Genomic DNA, 18,397 nt, shown 5'->3' on the forward strand with positions numbered 1-18,397 from the left:
GCTGGGACCTACCTCTTCATGGTCTTAATTTTTGGAAACCAAAAAAATAATTGCAGTTAACACGATTCGAACCAGCGAATTCAAAAAACAAGTTGACAAACACAAAGGTTTAACCACTCCACCAACTTTCATTTCGTTAAATGTGTTCATTTCAAATTTACTTATGGGTTATTCATATTTTTTTATGTATTTTCTATAAAATTTTAAAATTCAGTGGGTTCCCGTGAACCCGCACGAGCACATGTGGGTCCGCCCCTGGCCCCTCCATCTTCAATGGTGGTGGTAATGGTAACCGATAGGTAGGCAACGTCTACACCCGATAGGTGGGGGGTGGCGACATATATTTTGATTTTTTTTTATGTTTGTTTTACCACTTAAATGCATTACGGAATCAAATTTCTTGTATGTTGTTTAATTTTATGATCTTGTGGTAAATTTTAATTATTTTAACACATGTATGTTGTTTTTAAGAAAATTAGGCGGACCAAACACAGATTAGAATATATTGCTGAATTAATTCTTTTGTTTAGATTAAACATGTGCAATTGCAACCAAAACCTAGTTATAATAATAATAAACCCATTGATTGACCAGCCACCAGTTGATTTTTCATTCTTCTTCTTCTTCTTCTTCTTCTTCTTCTTCTTCTTCTTCTTCTTCTTCCTAATCATTTTATTATTAATTTGATTTTGATTAAAGCCACCCACCCCACGATTTGATCTCTTCAATTTTCAGAACCCTAACACCTCCTACCGGCTTGTTTCTAATTCTTCCGATCGTTAGGGTTTTGTTCAGATATACGTGTCAATGGAGACTGCTCGTTCTAATACAGCAGGATATTTTGCTCAAACCGAAATTAATTGGGATAAGTAAGCATTCAATTCAATTCACATCTTAATATTGTTGCCTGCCACTTTATTTATTGTAATCGTTTTGTAGTAAATAATTTTACAACCATATATGAAATTGATATTACAACAAAAAACAATATTATTTATTTCACATTCTCAGTTCCTCTACTTTGGTGGTTGTTAGGTTGGTTATACATCCTCAATAATATAAATATATTGTCTTATTATTTTGCAGACTTGATAAAACTAAGTTTTATGTCGTGGGAGCTGGGATATTCACCGGGCTTACCGTCGGGTTGTACCCTATATCGGTTGTCAAGACCAGGATGCAGGTTACAACCAAAGATTCCGTTGAGAAGAGCGCCTATGCGGTTATTAGAGGGTTGTTAAAGGCTGAAGGTGTGCCGGGTTTGTATCGAGGGTTTGGGACGGTTATCACGGGTGCGATTCCTGCAAGGGTTATATTTATGACCGCGTTAGAGACCACGAAAGTGGCGGCTTTCAAGATTGTGGAGCCGTTTAAGCTGTCGGATCCTACGAAAGCTGCCATTGCTAATGGGCTTGCGGGAATGACGGCTTCTCTTTGCTCTCAAGGGGTTTTTGTTCCTATTGATGTGGTATGATTCCTTTTTTGTTAATTGTTTGGTTTTTGTATTGAGTAGGTGTGTAAATGAACCCAACGTTTAATGAGCAGTTTGTGAACCGTTAGGTGGGAAGTACGTTTATTTAATAAACCAACAAATATGAACATAAAATTTTGTTTATTTTGGTTAAACAAACAGGCATTAACACATGTCTCATTCATTTACATTAATCTGTATTTGTTAGTTTACGTTTTTTTAGGTTCTTCCATTTACACTCATTAATATATTCATATTTAGCCCGTTACAACTTAGTCTAGTTTTGATAACAATTTAGGATCAACACATTGTTCTTCACGTTACTTCTAGCTGGTTTTATCTCGGGTATGTCCGTTCATCTATTTTAGTTGTGTTCGTTCATTTACGTTCGCGAGTCGTTCGTTTATACTGTTAAAGAACGAACATAAACAAACACGTACATGTTCTTTTTCTTGTTGAACGAGCACAAACATGAAAACCTTGTTCGTTTTGGTTTACGTTAATGAGTTGGTTGTTTGGTTAAAGTTAAATGAACAGGAACATACTCCATTCATGTTCATTCGGTTCGATTACAAGCCTACTTTTAAGTATAATGTTAGAGTTATGTGTATGTGTTCTGAGTATTGAAAGTTAACAGATTAGTCAAAGGCTGATGGTTCAAGGGTATTCTGGTCATGCGAGCTATAACGGTGGTCTGGATGTTGCACGTAAGGTTTTGAAACAAGATGGAATTAGAGGACTTTATAGAGGATTTGGTTTGTCTGTTATGACTTATTCGCCTTCAAGTGCTGTTTGGTGGGCTAGCTATGGGTCCAGTCAGCGTGTTATATGGAGGTGACCAATTTTTTTTAATTTTTTTTACTTTGTTTTTTTTCCCGATTTGTGGTTTGCAGCAAAATATAAACACACGTGTTTTATGTAGTCTGTTAGGTCATGGAAGTGATGGCGATGGATCGGTTCCTAGTCAAGGGACAATAGTTTTAGTTCAGGGTGCGGGTGGGATTTCTGCTGCTGCTGCAGCAAGTATAATTACAACTCCACTTGACACTATAAAGACTCGATTACAGGTACATTTATTTGCCATTAGTTAATGTAATTGAAACGTTTGTGAAGCACATGCGTTAAAAGAAAGTACTTGTTCTCCTTAAGTCCCATTGATTATTTTCTTCTTTTGTAACTTATATAGTTATAATAAAAGGATTCGTGCTGATTAATTTCGTTTATACAAGGTAATGGGACACGATAAGCGACCCTCTACACGCGAAGTTGTCAAAACATTGATAGCAGAAGACGGCTGGAAAGGTTTTTATAAGGGAATTGGTCCAAGGTTTTTTAGCATGTCAGCATGGGGAACATCTATGATACTCGCATATGAATATTTGAGTACGAATTTTTTTTCTCCTTATGTTGTGCTTTATGTTTAATGTTAAAGTAATCATCAATACAAGCATTATGATAGCCAAAACTTAAATCATTTGATTCATTGTAATTACTTTGATGTCATATGTTCGTTCATGTGCTTGCTTGTATGCTAACATTTACTATTTCTTCATTATTTTGTAGAACGGATCTGCGCTCAAGATTTGTAGATTATAACAACCTGCTTTCGTAGACGAGGGGTTTGTTCAATTTATATCAGATACATTTATCATTCTTACTTACAGATACAGGAATAGTGTCGAGTGGCACGAGGCTCTCTTGTTTACATGATGAGTAGAAACTAGATCACATAAAATCAAATGTATGGTTCATACATATCATTCTTTTAACCATTTTTTATTGGCTAGAATTGAATTGATGTAATTCAAGGCTTTATTTGTAATCCCAATTTGGAACATAAATAACCAGTAGATTTTGTTTCCTACTGTTTCTAGACATTACTTTGTAATCCCATTTTGGAACATAAATTACCAATAGATTTTGTTTCTTGCTGGTTTTCAGACATCATTTTGTATTTCTAGCCTGTCTTAATGTTGGTGTTCATGGTCAACAATCGGTGTTTCCATTTTATTGTCTGTATACCAGCAAAACAAACCCAAGCCTTTGGTTTTGGCTTGTTTTAACGTTGGTGTCTTCGTAACACCATTACGACTTGCATATTTTTTCACTTGAGAAATCATCATCCGGTCACTGGGCGAATCTGAATCTTCCTCGAGCTATCTCGTAATTAGGTTTCCCTTTTGATTTCTTGATTATGGTTTCATGGATGGGTGTACTTATATCCTAGTTTGATGTTTTGAGTGATTTATAGTTTAATCTTTAGTAATCTTTTATACATAATTGCTTTTGCTAATATGGGTTGTGGTATTTCCAACAGCAAGTTTAGCATTATGTTAGTTTGATGGATTAATAATTATAATCAGCTGTGAATTAACTCATCTGATTTTTTTTTCTTTTTTCTAAAATGGTAGGTTTTGTCCCTATTTTATTTTAATCAGAACCTGTACCGACCCAAACTGAAATGACCATTTCTAAAAACATTCTATTTTGACCTGAACCCAGCATGACCTGTAACCTCACCTGACTAGTTCCGCTTGTTTTGGGAGATACGGTTGTTTGGTTACAAGACAAGTTGATTTCAACCCAAACTTTGGCGATGGTGTTTCTTAAAACAATATACCATTGAAAGTCTGGGTCGATATTAGTCGATTCGGGTTTGGTTTGGTCGTTGGCCATTTACACACGTATTTGGACCCTAATGGAAGCTAAATAGACGACAATATTTGTTTTTTCTGATTGGAATACAACACAACACAACACAACAAAAATGGACCTTAACATAAACACAAAAAGGAAAACGAACTCATAACACCACGCTATCACTACCAACATTTGTTTATAAATTGCAAAATGTGATTGTTCATAAACTTGATCTGAAATCATATTAAGAATATTCTCAGTTGACTACTTGGGCATCATCATCACTTTCATCCTCATCTTCATCATCTCTAGTTGTGCCTGCGTATGCTTCAAGTGATTCGGCTTTGAACAAATCACCAGCCTTGTGTTGAACATCAGTTGGATCTTGTTCTTTCGTTTCAGATTTTCCTTTGTTCATCTGTAGCATCAAATACATTAATCCATTATTCTTATTTTGGTTAAAATAACTAAAATACAATATCTTTGGATATCCGCCCATTATTATCACAACTTTGATATCCGCCCATTATTATCATAACTCCAAGACTTGTGAGGCAACCTATTTACCAGTGTCAGTGATTCGTTTTATCATAAAGTCCTACTCAACCAACAAAATGACAAAACTCGTACTTTGGGGCCGATAAATTCAATTAAAATGTTTATAGAATGTACTTTAACTCTCTATATCTCTATCTATATAATTTAACTAAAAAATGTATTTTCTCTAAGTTTTGTATATTTTTAAAAAACCTTCTACACCCTATTCTTTATCTCTATCTAATCACACTCACAAACACTTATTTTATTAGTTTTCCTTTTTTCTATACACTCACAAAAAATATTGTAGAGGATGAATAGTAGCCTCTAAATATACAGGATTGAAGTACAATCTCTAATGCTTAGTTTTACTCGCATAATTATCAGCAAAAACATGGAAAATTTGTTAACAAGTATTAGCAGTTTACAAGATTCCTCTGTTATATCATTATTAAAATGCATTTGAATATTTGACTACAATATAGTTTCAAACAATGGATTCCACACGTTGTGTATAACATCACCAAAATCAAAGAAAAACATAGCACCATGACAATTAAACTGAGTCATGATTGTGCGATTTGTAACAAGTATATATAGCTTCTTTATTCTTCACTTTTCTTTCTCATGATCATACTTATTTGACATTTGCTTAATCTAAGTAAATAATACAGAAAACCAAAAGAGAATTAGTAAAAGACACTTACTGCACGAAGCAAGGACCTCTTCTCTCTCTCTCGAGCATTACTAATAGCCTAAAAGAAAAGCAATAATTTATCATCATTAGAAAGCACCACTAAAGATAACCAGCACAAATGCAAACAAACATAGAAGATAAGAACAAACCGCTTGAAGCATCTTCTGCTCAGCTTCTACTTCAGTAATATCTCTGCAAAAAATTACTCATATATCAGTCACCATTCACAAGCTCAAACTCCTATATCAAAACGTAAATTCTGTTCATCATCATCCTAACTAGTGGCCTTTATCTTGGAAACATGGTTGTAAAAATCCTATCTAAGCACCAATTAATACCCGATTAATTGCTAGTTGGTACCCTGCCAACTAGTCGCCGATTAATCGCTATTTGGTCAAAATCGGTCAAGATTGAAAACTTTATGTGTGTGTATATGTATAATGAAAATTACATATAAACTCGAATCCGATTAATAGCCAGTCCCTACCCCACAGCCCGACTAGCGCCTAGCGATTTCTACAACACTGCTTGGAAATCGTTCATTAATGCCATCAAGTTCGTCACTTTATCATTTTACAAATTTTAATAATTGTAATTTACACCAACTGTTTTTTATTGAAAAAAGCATTACTTTTTATTTAAAACCGCCTTTCGTAAGAAAACAAAAAAAAAAATCAAACCTTCCAACAATTCGGTCAACACGGCACGAACACTTAGCACATACATTATGCTCCTTAGCACAAGCTGCAATTCACATTACACCCATCAAATAAACCAACATAAGTAGCAACAATAGATAAAAATGCAAACTTTATTAAGCCCTGATTACCGTTGCATAGGTTATGGTACGCCTAATGAACAGCTCGCTTCGTACACTTTTGACTGTAACAAACAAACAAACCCAATTAATCAAAAACATGATAAAAACTGAAACTACAATAAAATAATATAAACACAGTTACCATTTGGCTGGTTCAGTTAAGGGTTTGTATTTGCGGTATTTGCGTTTCCATTCAATCTGGTCTTTATACTTTGGGCAGACTCCGGTGATATCTGATAAGGGTCCGAACCGGCCGCCCACTTCGGTCTCGTTAATTTTGACGCCGGCGTTGGGTTTCCAGGCGAATTTGTTCGCGTGTTTCGGCGGCCCGGTACGTGGTCTGCTGCTCATCTTGGTTTTTAGTGTACAAAACAGCATGGAACTTGAATGACTTCTTGTTTCTTAAACCTAAAAGAAAAGTTTTACTTTGCCCCCCTCAAGTGTTGTGTATGTTAGTTTTTTTGGGTACTTAGTATACGAGGCATATAGCGTCGGGCACGGTTATAGAAATCTAGACTAGGCGTCTAACCCATTGCCAGACTAGCGACTAAGAATTACTACAATACTGGCTTCAAAAAATGATATATTGGTATTTATGTATTTAGAAAAATATTTTTAATTTATAAGATATATAAACCGCGTAGAAACAGTCATGTACCGAGAGATGAAGTGCAATGTTCCCGATTGACGTTGTGATGTCAACTTTAACCCTGCCTTCCCTTAAGCTCCCCCCTTTTTTTTCTCATTTTCTCAGTGATATGAATTCACCCGTTATCGTCTGAAAGTTCGAGCCCTCACTTTTCTCAAAACCTCTCTTTACTTCTACAAAACCAAACCTTCATATAATTCATTAAAAAGTTTTTAAAATTATACATATAAACTTAAAAAGTTATTAAAATTATATATATATATGTGTATATATATATATATGTGTGTGTGAGAGAGAGAGAGTGAAAGAGAGTGACCCATGGGCCCACACTCCATGTCCGTTTACCCGTTTGCAGCCACAACCCTTTGTTCATGGACTTTCCTCCACAAGATGCCCATCCCACCCTCATATGCCTTTAAGCCACATCAGCCGAACCTCGGGTTCTGGTGCTCATTGTGGTGTGTTTGGGATTCCTTATTTTCCTCTCTTTATGACTTATGATGGTTAAATAAGTCATTTTTGTGTTAACAAAGTGTTTGGAAACACATAAGGTCTTTTCCATTTCTCTTTATCAACAAAGCTAAAATAAGGGTTTTCAATAAGTTGGAGTTTGCTAACTTATCTCTTAATAGGATTAGAATACCCATTCTACCCTTCCAATTTCCATTCCACCCATTGCTTACTTATGTCCTTTTTGGTCATTTAAATCACTAAATTAAACCAAACACTTTTTAAACAACAACTTATTGTCTTATGTTAATTCAAACACTTTTTTAGAAACTTGTTATTCAAAAGCCATAAGACATTTTCAACTTATCACATAAAGATATTTTTACCTTAAATAAGGAATCCAAGCACCCCTCACATCAAACTCGATGTAAAGTTCAAAGATATGTTTGCTAAGGCAAGAGAGGTGGCTACCCATTCCACATAAATCCCATAATACAATGTTATTTAAATTAATATAGAAAACACTCCATTCACCTCTTGCCCTTTCTATCATAAAAACGGTTTAAAATACATGTACCATAATAATCACTTCACCTATACTAAACTATACATGATTTCATCATCTTTCCCAAGTTTTTACACAGATTCAAGTTATTGGTTATGAAGATAAACCTCAACTTCTGACTTCGGCAAATTGTTCATTCTCTCAGAGGTACCTGTTTTCACACATTTTCTTATTCAATCATATAGTAATTATTAATTATGCATTGTCATTATATATGTTCCTAAGTTGTTAATGACTATCCATTTACTGCTTGTATTGGATGATTTTTAGGGCGTAGTGTGTGTATGCACGCCAGGTGTTCGATGTTTTGTCTCACTTGTATTTGTTTTTACTGATTATCCCAATGTCAAATTGATACCCTTTTCAGTATCATTTGTTCTTGTAGAGTGTCTCTTCTTATGAATTTTTGCTCAAATGATAGTTTTCATATACCGAATATGGTGATCTAGGTTACTTTTAGTCTATCAGATAAGCAAGCAGGCTGTAAGTTTAAACATTTAGCTAAAGTGCCAATTCCTTTCAAAAGCATCATAGTTCTTGTCAACCTTGTTCTGCATATTTCACTTGTAATAAGTATACCGTGCCCCGAGTATTGTTAATGAAATACAGAATGGCCAATAATTTATTTCCTGATATCTAAGCAACACGTTTTTTTAAAGTCTTTTGTCAATTATTCCATATATGTGGCCGTCTTAGTCGCTTAAATTCAAACCCTGTCTTTATCATTTCAATTTCTGGAATGTGAGCCCATCAAGTTTGACACCATTTATTGAATGATTAAGTTGTTTCGGGGGGACAATTTGGTCTTGTTTTTTTTTAAAGTAAACTCCAAATTTGTGAGGACAACCTTAAACAGAATCTTATTGTTTATTTTTTGAATCACTCTTTAAAAGATTACTCAACTACTTATTTTTCACATCATTTTTCTTACACTAAACTCATAATAATGTCAATCGATCTTGGCTTTTTAATTGCTACATAATTAAATTCTGATATGTAACATGTCATTAAGGCCTCTAGAAGCATGCTCAAAGGGTTGTTACATAATTCTTAGAAATCAATTTGTACATGAAAGGAGTGATACAATCACACCACTATTTTCATCAAATGACAAAATTTGAACCAAAATTTGTGACCTTCACCAGAAAAGTTATATCAGCCTCCTGTTGGCTGTGATATCTCCGTCAAAGTGCCGGTAGATGACGTGCCATGTCTTATAGCCACTCCAGTTGAACCCAATAACTCGTATTCCTCGATTGTGATTGGCGTTGATCGCATGCTGAGTAGGAGCTGTCGACTTTCTAATTCTACCTCGCCAACCATGTCACCCATTTTCTCAGCATCTTCATGCAGTTGCAATGCAAACTCTAGTCCCCAAACCACATCATCCATAGACGGGCGTGCAATTCCTTCCTTATTCAAGCAACGATATGCCACCTCACCAAACTTAGCTAAACACTTCGGGGTAATCTCACCAATTAGGTTGTGATCGATTATCTCATTTAGGGTTCCATTCCGATAACAAGATTTCCCCAATTCTGCAAGATTCACTTGTTCATCAGGTAACGCTAGATTGATAACAGGTCTTGCACACAGCACTTCAAGCAAAACAACTCCAAACGAGTACACATCAGACTTGTCAGTGATTTGTTTCCTCCGATAATATTCAGGATCCACATACCCGATGGTACCCTTCACCATTGTGCTAACATGGCCTTCCGTTTGGTCTTTAGGGCCTAGCTTTGACAATCCAAAATCGGACAACTTAGCAACCCAATTTTCATCCAGTAAGATATTTGTGGACTTGACATCCCGATGAATTATTGCACGGTTTGCACCCATGTGAAGATACTGCAACCCTTTGGCTGCACCTATGCAAATATGAAGACGTCTTTTCCATGACAAAGGAGGGTTGTTTTTCTTATATAGATGCTCTCGTAGTGTTCCGTTTGACATGTATTCATACACCAGTATCATCTCGCCCTCATCATCACAGTATCCAATCAAGGACACTAGTTGTACATGGCGTAGTTTTGATAGAAAACCTATTTCTGTTCTGAATTCACGAAAACCTTGTTTGGATGATGAGTTGAGTCGTTTGATTGCAACAACGGTTCTAGCATTGTCAATGTACCCTTTGTACACTGTACCAAACCCTCCTCTTCCTATAACACATCCATCATCAAATTCACAAGTAGCAACTTTCAATTCCATAAGTGAAAAACGACGACATCGATCTAACGGCAATGATGGATCACAAGTCTCAGTAGATTTGTCTGGCTTGCCAAAGTGTTTGACACGTGTTCTCTGGAACATTACAAGAACTAAAACAGTCAACAAGACTAACCCTCCACCAACACCACCAATTACGGGAGCATAAGACATGGTTTTCTTTGTGTTCTGTATTGTGGGAGTTGCAGGCCTTGGCTGTGGGTATTCACTACTAACTTTCGGGTTTGGGCTAGCAAGACTACCGTCCATGCTCAACTTAAAGACTTCCAAACCATTTAAATAAGCATCACGATATAGTTCAGAACGGTGATTAGGATGCATCCCGAGCCACAAATCCTGCTTGCCACTGCTGCCATCGGGGTCGTGAATAAACACCACATAATCCTTGAATACAGGATACCCACTACCTCGTGTTAAGTAGAATAGATCAATTTCATCATCAGCGGTTTGATTATTAATGAAGATTTTAAAAATCACCTGACTACTTTTATTATACTGTGGTATAATGTTGCAAAAGTGGAGCCTTAGATGGTAAAAAAACCCAGAATCTACTGGAAGTATCCAGGTCAGATTGTACTTGTCAGACTGCTTGCCCATACTCCTTTGGGTCCGATAAACTAGCTCAGGTGCAGTATAATTTGGCGTGTATATGGTATACGTAATCTGCTCTAGCCGATCATATACAGGTGTCAACCCAATTGCTGCTGAGTATATATATCGATTATCTTGTTCCCATGATCGGTACATACCAGTATCTTCTGTATTTGATATATGCCCCCCACCCATGTTTAACCTGTATATATTTTCAAGAGCCGTGTTGTTATTGATAACAGGTGCTGTAGTTATCCCAACTGGTTTCAGGTTCTTAGAGTTGAAGTAGAGAGTTTCCGGCATTGAAACGATTTCAATACCGTTGATGAAGGCATATGAGCTGGGTGAAGGTGTAAAGGTAACGTTAAGGATTTGTGTATCTTTTACATATATGATAAATTCTTTGACAAAGTTAGGAACCCGGACTCCTCCATTGGATTGGGTGGTTGCCAGAAAGGATGCGGTTAGGAAAGCACTGAAGTTGGTTAAGAGGGAGTAGCCATTGGATGATACCGAGAAATAAGATTGGTTTGGGTTGAGGCCAGAATAGGTGGCGGGATAGAAATATAGGCGGAGGAATTTAGGCCCTTCAGAGACTGGAAATGTGTAGGTGAATGAAGACGTGTTAAATATTCGGGCGGTGTAGTAAGGTGTTTGGGGGACCGAAGGGTCTCGTTGAAGCGGGGTGGAAGAAAATGAGTTGGTGATTATGTTGGAGGGTATAAAGGTGGGACTTTCGTCGCTGTCCCATATCTGGTTAGAATTCGTGGTGGTGGTGGAGGAACCACAGTCAACGAGGTAGTAGTCGGTGGCGTTGTATGGTTGGGTGGCGGCGACTGTGGTGGTGATGGTAGATGAGAAGAGGAGCAAAGAAAAGAGCGGTAAAGTGAAGGAAAGCATAATGCTAGTTACTTTCTTGTTGGTTGGTGTGGCAATATAAATAGGAATTTATTTATTTATTTATTTTTATAAAGTATATATCATAATGATAGTTAGTAGTTACGGTTGAAACTTACAAGTGAAAGGATTGGGTGGTTGACTTGAAAAGTCTGCTTAAGTCTTGCTACTGGCCAATAGGAGTAATCTAGTGATTAATATAATAATAATGTCTTGTGCAATAGCCAATAGGAGTTGTCATTTAAATTCACATAATGTAAAACACATGTGTCATTAGAACTACCTACAAAAGTGCGAAGTTGCTTTTGTAGATTTTTTTTGATGAATTTATTATTTTTTAATTAAAAAAATATATTTTAATTTAGTTTGAAGTGGACTAATAACTGATTTTTAGACAATAAAAGTAGTTTATAGTTTATACACTAGTTTATGTTTTTTGACACTAAGTGACGTGCACACGATGGCTATGAGCAGATTCACTTAATTTTAATGATTTAGCAACTTCTACCGTATTTGAACTTGTCAATGCTATTTTGGATCCTTTAGGTTGCTGTTGGTACTATTTAGCTGCGTTGTTTTCAGTGTGCTGGGATTTTTTTCTTTAATAATTAGGATGAGTTCGGATTAACCCAAATTAAACCAAATTCAAATAAGTTGAATTCTAATTTGAATTCATTTTTAAAAAAATTCAAACTTGAGTAACTGGAAAACCGACCCAAACATCCATACTTTATATTACTTTCATGATATTTTTTTTAATAATGTTAAATATATTGCATATGTGAGGAAACATAGTTATGGCATACCAAGTTTGACTTGTTGACTGCTTTTTTATTTTTTTTATTATTGTGAATGGATGTCCCTAAGTTTTAAGAAAAAGGAAAAATAAAACCTCTCCTCTCTCTACCGTACACTGCCTACTTTTCAAAGTTCAAACCCCAGTTTTGTCTTTTTTTGTTTCTGGTAAAGAACTAATGTTATGAGATTTGACGAGAATGAATCTAGGATTATTGGATTGGACATTTAGGCTTTAAAATAGGATGAATTGGGCTTGTTTTGTTGACATCAAATAATATTAAACATAGTATTTTACCCTAAAGCAAGTTTCTTTGTATTTTCGTCTTTGTTGTATATTTTCATATGTTAGCAAAAGAAAGAATAGATATAGAAGAGGAATTGTTCTCAACTTTCGCAATTCACCTTCAACATTTTGTTAAGTACAACATCTATCAAATAACATTCAAACATTGTTTAGTTAGTTGTTGGTTACAGTTACGCCCCTTTAAGCTCTGCTTATTGACAATTGACACCTAAGAATCATTCTATTTATTTAACCCATAACATTCACTGTTAGTTTATTTGTAAATCCTGTCCCATTTTCTAGGTTAGAATTTTGTACTCTCAAACGGTAAGCAACCGAAAAAATCTCTCACTTGAGAACAATTAGTGGTAATCCGAGCAGATAAAATGCTAATTACTACAAAAACATAACCAGGGTTTGGTGTTAGTTTAGGCCTTAGGGACATAACACAAATGATTTCACACTTGTATGAAAGTTTACTTGTTACATGGCCACTATTATACATTTATACATAAATAACTGGAGGAAAGGAGTCACGCAAATTACATTTAACTTTATCACTATTCTACTAATGCAATCATCAAAATCAAAATTATAGAGATAAACACTTGACTGATAATTAAAAAACTAAAAGGAAATCCCATATCAACTGTCAAATCATCTTCCAGTTGGTTTCAGAATCTCGGAGAAAACTGTATCAGACTTGAACCCTTCATTGCTGCTACTAATCGATGACATGGCATTTCTTACCGTGCTTGATCTTGATAACACATCATCGTCTGTTGTTGTCTCTTGCAACACAAACGGAGGTTCTTGATTTTCAGACATGGCTTCACCAACCGTGTTCTCAGAGGCTTCTTGTAGCTCCAATGCAAACTCTAGCCCCCAAACCACTTCATCCATGGCTGGCCTTTCACTTCCTTGCTCTTTCAAACAACTAAACGCCACATCTCCAAACTGCCTTAAACAATCAAATGCAATCACACTTAGTTTTGGATCAATTATTTTGTTTAGGGTCCCCGCCCGATAACAAGACTTCCCCCACTCTGTCAGACTCACTTGTTCGTCTGGCAACCCTTGAATGATAACAGGCCGTGCACACAACACTTCAAGCAGAACAACTCCAAATGAGTACACATCAGATTTCTCCGTGAGTTGTTGGTTTCGGTAATATTCTGGATCCACATACCCGACACTACCCTTTACCACCGTGCTAACATGATTTTGTGCTTCGTCTCTAGGGCCTAGCTTTGACAAACCAAAATCAGCCACCTTAGCAACCCAGTTTTCATCCAGTAAGATATTTGTGGACTTGACATCTCGATGAATTATTGCACGTTTTGCACACGTGTGGAGATACTGTAACCCTTTGGCTGCACATCTGGAGACGTCTTTTCCATGGCAGAGGAGGCTTGTTTGTTTTGTAAAGATGTTCCCTTAGAGTCCCATGAGGCATGTAATCATAGACCAATATCATCTCTCCCTCATCTTCACAATATCCAATCAGGGACACTAATTGGACATGGCGTAGGTTAGACAACATCCCTATTTCCGTGTGGAATTCTTTAAAACCTTGATTGGATGATTTATTGAGCCGTTTGATTGCAACAACGGTTGCAGCACTGCCGATGTACCCTTTGTACACTTTACCAAACCCTCCGTTACCTATGACAAAATCTTCGTTAAACTCATTAGTAGCTGCTCTCATGTCTGTAAGTGAAAAACGGCGGCATCTATCTGACGGCAATGTTGAATGTGAAGGCTTTGATTCTCTATATGCTCGGTCGTATACTGACTTGTCCTCGGCCGCACCATAGCGTTTGACTCGCCTTCGTTGATGTAAAACGAGAACTATAAAAGAGAACAAGACTAACACTGCTCCAATACCTCCAGTTATCATGGCATATTGAGGTTTTTTCTTGTTCCTTTTTCCAGTAGTTGTCTGCCCTGTTGGTAGGGTTATTGAACTAAGTTCCGGGTTTGGGCTAGCAAGACTATTGTCTGTGCTCAACTTGAAGGCTTCCAAACCGTTCAAATAAGCATCTTTGTATAGCTCAGCATAGGGACTAGGATGCATCGCGACCCATAAATCTTGCTTGCCTCTACTGCCATCGTCGTCATTGACTAACACAACGTAGTCCTTGAATACAGGATACCCGCTATCACGAGTTAAGTCTAACAAATCAATTTCACTGTCAGCAGTTTGATTATTAATGAAGATTTTGAAAATCACCTGACTTCTTTTATTGTATTGTGGTATAATGTTGCAAAAATGGAGCCTCAGATAGTATAAAAACCCAGAATCTATGGGAAGTATCCAAGTCAGATTGTATGTCATAGACATATTTCCCATACTCCTTTGGGTTCGATAAACTAGCTCAGGTGCAGTATAATTTGGTGTCTCGCTGGTATATATAATCGGCTTCAGTGCATCATAAATAGGCGTCAATCCATATGCTGCTCCGTATATGTGGCTATCATCTGGATCCCATGACCGGTACATACCGGTATCTTGAGTAGCAGATATATATCCACCACCCACGTTTAACCTGTAAATATTCTCAAGCGCCTGGTCATTAGTAACATCAGGTGCTGTAGTCATACCAACAGGTTTCAGGTTCTTAGAGTTGTAGTAGAGATCTTCCGGCATTGAAACGATTTGAATACCGTTGATGAAGGCATATGAGTTGGGTTCGGGTGTAAAGGTAACATTTAGGATTGGTGTATCTTTTACATAGATGATGAATTCTTTGACAAAGTTGGGAACACGGACTCCTGCATCGGATCCGGTGGTTGCCAGATGCAAGGCAGTTAGGAAAGCACTGAAGTTGGTTAAGAGAGAGTAGCCATTGGATGTGACTGAGAAGAAAGATTGGCCTGGTTTGAGCTCTGAGTAGGTGGCAGGATAGAAATATAGGCGGAGGAATTTGGGGCCTTGGGAGACTGGAAATTTGTAGGTGAACGAAGAAGCGTTAAAAATTCTAGCAGAAGTATAAGGTGGATTTTGGGAAATCGAAGAATCTGTGTAGTTAGGGGTGGATGAAAACGAAGTAGTATTGATGTTGGAAGGCATGTATATGGAATTCTGATCACCATCCCATACCGGGTCAGAAGTGGTGGTGGAGGAGGATGAACTGCAGTCGAGAAAGAAGCGGTCGGTAGCGTTATATGGTTTTGCAATGGTGGTGGTGGCAGCGAAGAGTAGAACCACAGAAAAGAAGGCGAATCTGAAGGTGAACATGGTGATTGAAGTTGTATGATTGCTTGAATAATCATACTACGTAGTGGGTTAAGAAACCATAGGAGCTTGTCTGCTCGCTTAATTCTAGAGTAGACTTGGAAATTAAGTCTTCTCCAAGAAATTTAGAATAATTCCACATTTACTACGTAGTGGGATAGTAGTATTAATGACGAAAACAAAATCCATTTGAATGAGTCAGTCAATAAGGGTTGCATGGCTGTGGAGTGAACTGACCCTACCACTTACATAACAAAACTACACTACATAGATGGCATTAAAGGTTCTTTCAAAGGCGCGTTAACCGGCGTTGAGCGCGTTAACCTACGCCGCACGAGTTAACCGACGTTGAATGTGTTAATCGTTGTCGAATGTTTAATCAATAATGTACGTCTGATGCGTTAACCTGCATTGGACGTCAGACACATTAACCGGCGTCAAACGCGTTATCAGCACTGGATGCATTAAAATACGTCAACCTATGCCGGACATGTAAACGGGCACCGGGCGCGTTAAGTGTTACCTGATTCATAATCAGCTCCAAACACGTTAAAAACGGAATTCCAATTCCAATTCATTTGCTAACAAAACACATAGAAAATGGAATTGAAATCCAATTCCATCGATTTTGCAAACTAAACACGCCCTTAGGGTGATGAAAGTGGTTTTGGGAAGGGGTGGTTCAGGATGGATTTCTAATCGGCACCGAAGAGGACGGGATGGTGTTTCCGCACATCTTTCACCATCCTTCCCACTCCAACCCCTCGGTACTAGTTTGTTCTTTCATGGATTCAGGGTGGCTATCCCCGATCAGGATGATTTTTTCATTAGGTATTGAAGGGGCGTGGGTGATGTTCCCCACTACACTTAACGCGCTTAGTTGACACTTGACAATCTTGACACTAAAGTCCCCGACAAAAGTATCAAATTCGAAAACGTGAAATACTTCGTGCGAGTGATTGAGCGAAACAAGTGCCATACTCTAAATATCCGGTGAGGAGTTTTGAGGTGGGCACGCGCGAGTAAACATATGATTTCTAGTTACGTTATTCAACCTTTGTGGTCTAATTCTTGAGGACAAGAATTGTCTTCTTGGTGGAGTATTGCTATAAAGAGGTGCACAAAATTGGGTTTTGGGCCCAAACTGCTTCGGTTTGAAAACCGATTCAGTTTCGGTCAAAGAAAGTCTAAATCGTTTCTCGAGCTGGTTCGGATGTGCACCTCCAATGTTACATACTTGTATGCTGTATTGTAATTTGAATAAATAATTCAGACTTAACTTTAATGTTAGCAATAACAACTAACTACTCACCTGAAAGTTAAACAATGTACTTAAGCGGGATTTAGCCATTAATGAAGGCATGCACACAATGAGCTATTAGCTTTCTCTCTCTGAATCCTATCTTTTCAATTCTTCCACATAACATTTTCAATTAACTTATAGGGTATAATTAACGAATATATTTCATACACAAAGAAAAACATATGTTTAATAATGTTAAAAGAGTATTATCCATGAGAGGAGACATCATTTCATATGGTACCAAGCTTTCTTCCCACTTCCAGATGCTGCCTTTGCTTACTAGCCTAATTTTCAGACCCCTGTTTTGTCTTTTCATTTTTTTTGTAAAGAAAGAATGTTGTTATCGAATTTGACGAGGTCACGAGTATGAAGTCAGGATTACGTTCAGGTTTTAGGAAAAATATGAATTGGGCTTGTTTTGATGACATCTAAATCATCATCATCATCATCATCATCATCATCATCATCGTACTCAGTATATCCCACCAATAGCAAAGCTATGGTAGGGTAAGATGTAGACAGCCTTACCTCTGCCCCGTAGGAATAGAGAGGCTGCTTCCGGTGAGACCCCCATGGTAGTTTTGCATCAAGCCTTGGACATAAGGCACATAACACTCAACCATTGGGACACCGGCCAATTGGTGCATGTACCCTTGTCTTTCGGCTATCAACGCTACCACATGATGCCTGATTAACCTTCTCCCACTTTTAACGTTATTTTCACGAGATTAGTAAAATAACGTCAAAATTAGTGCAATTTCACTTTAGCCCACCTGAGGGTTCACACATATATACATTATATGCGCGCACACAAGCAGGGCATAACATTTAAATCATCATGTAGAACATAATATGTTACCTGTTGAAGGGTCGGTTATTGGGGTCGAGATCAGTCTTCAGAACCGTGCGAGTCGGATCTATCCCTTCCTGGTTCTTGCTTTGATCTGCAATATATAGGAAACCAGTTAGAAGGTGTCTGAACTAGAGTCTTGGGACCACCCTTCGGTGGTCAAGTTAGTATCAGTATATTTAAGTGTATAACAATCATGTTTGTTTATAGAGGGTAGGTAGGGAGAGGTGGTGGAGAGGAAGGGTTAGTCTCCTTTTATAGGAGGGAGTGTGGGCCATACTGGGTCCAGTGGGTCAGATCATATCCGGGCCTAAGCACGATCCGGGCGTATGCCATCATACCCTAACATAGGTTTCTTTGATTGCCTTTGTACATC

General features: G+C 37.4%; 1 protein-coding gene and 3 pseudogenes across 2 annotated transcripts; 1 reads left to right on the forward strand and 3 right to left on the reverse strand.

Moving 5' to 3' along the window:
• Positions 1-701: 701 nt before the first annotated feature.
• Positions 702-3,494, forward strand: LOC143558891 (uncharacterized). Its single transcript, XM_077047638.1, has 6 exons — positions 702-869; positions 1,087-1,468; positions 2,109-2,305; positions 2,394-2,538; positions 2,701-2,854; positions 3,035-3,494. Exons 1-6 carry the CDS (start codon positions 808-810, stop codon positions 3,058-3,060), a joined length of 966 nt encoding a protein of 321 aa, XP_076903753.1. The 5' UTR covers positions 702-807; the 3' UTR covers positions 3,061-3,494.
• A 752-nt stretch (positions 3,495-4,246) lies between these two features.
• On the reverse strand, positions 4,247-6,517 carry LOC143558892 (uncharacterized; annotated as a pseudogene). The gene is made up of 6 exons (XR_013139829.1): positions 6,308-6,517; positions 6,175-6,227; positions 6,026-6,089; positions 5,495-5,537; positions 5,356-5,403; positions 4,247-4,529 (listed from the first exon to the last, which is right to left on the reverse strand). The product of XR_013139829.1 is annotated as an uncharacterized LOC143558892 (transcript).
• Positions 6,518-8,984: 2,467 nt separating this feature from the next.
• LOC143558893 (receptor-like protein kinase FERONIA pseudogene) lies at positions 8,985-11,558 on the reverse strand (annotated as a pseudogene).
• Positions 11,559-13,287: 1,729 nt separating this feature from the next.
• Positions 13,288-15,962, reverse strand: LOC143558895 (receptor-like protein kinase FERONIA pseudogene; annotated as a pseudogene).
• Positions 15,963-18,397: the final 2,435 nt, after the last annotated feature.

This window comes from Bidens hawaiensis, unplaced genomic scaffold (genome assembly GCF_021521415.1).
Source record: "Bidens hawaiensis isolate Kalapana, Puna unplaced genomic scaffold, B.hawaiensis_p1.1 tig00019669_1, whole genome shotgun sequence".
Classification (NCBI taxonomy): Eukaryota; Viridiplantae; Streptophyta; class Magnoliopsida; order Asterales; family Asteraceae; genus Bidens; species Bidens hawaiensis.

Bases quoted from the DNA above. Each gene is read 5' to 3' on its own strand.
- LOC143558891 (XM_077047638.1), top strand. From the start codon at position 808: ATGGAGACTGCTCGTTCTAATACAGCAGGATATTTTGCTCAAACCGAA. The intron at 2,306-2,393 runs GTGACCAATTTT...TGTTTTATGTAG, and splicing joins AGTCAGCGTGTTATATGGAG to TCTGTTAGGTCATGGAAGTG. The intron at 2,855-3,034 runs GTACGAATTTTT...ATTATTTTGTAG, and splicing joins ACTCGCATATGAATATTTGA to AACGGATCTGCGCTCAAGAT.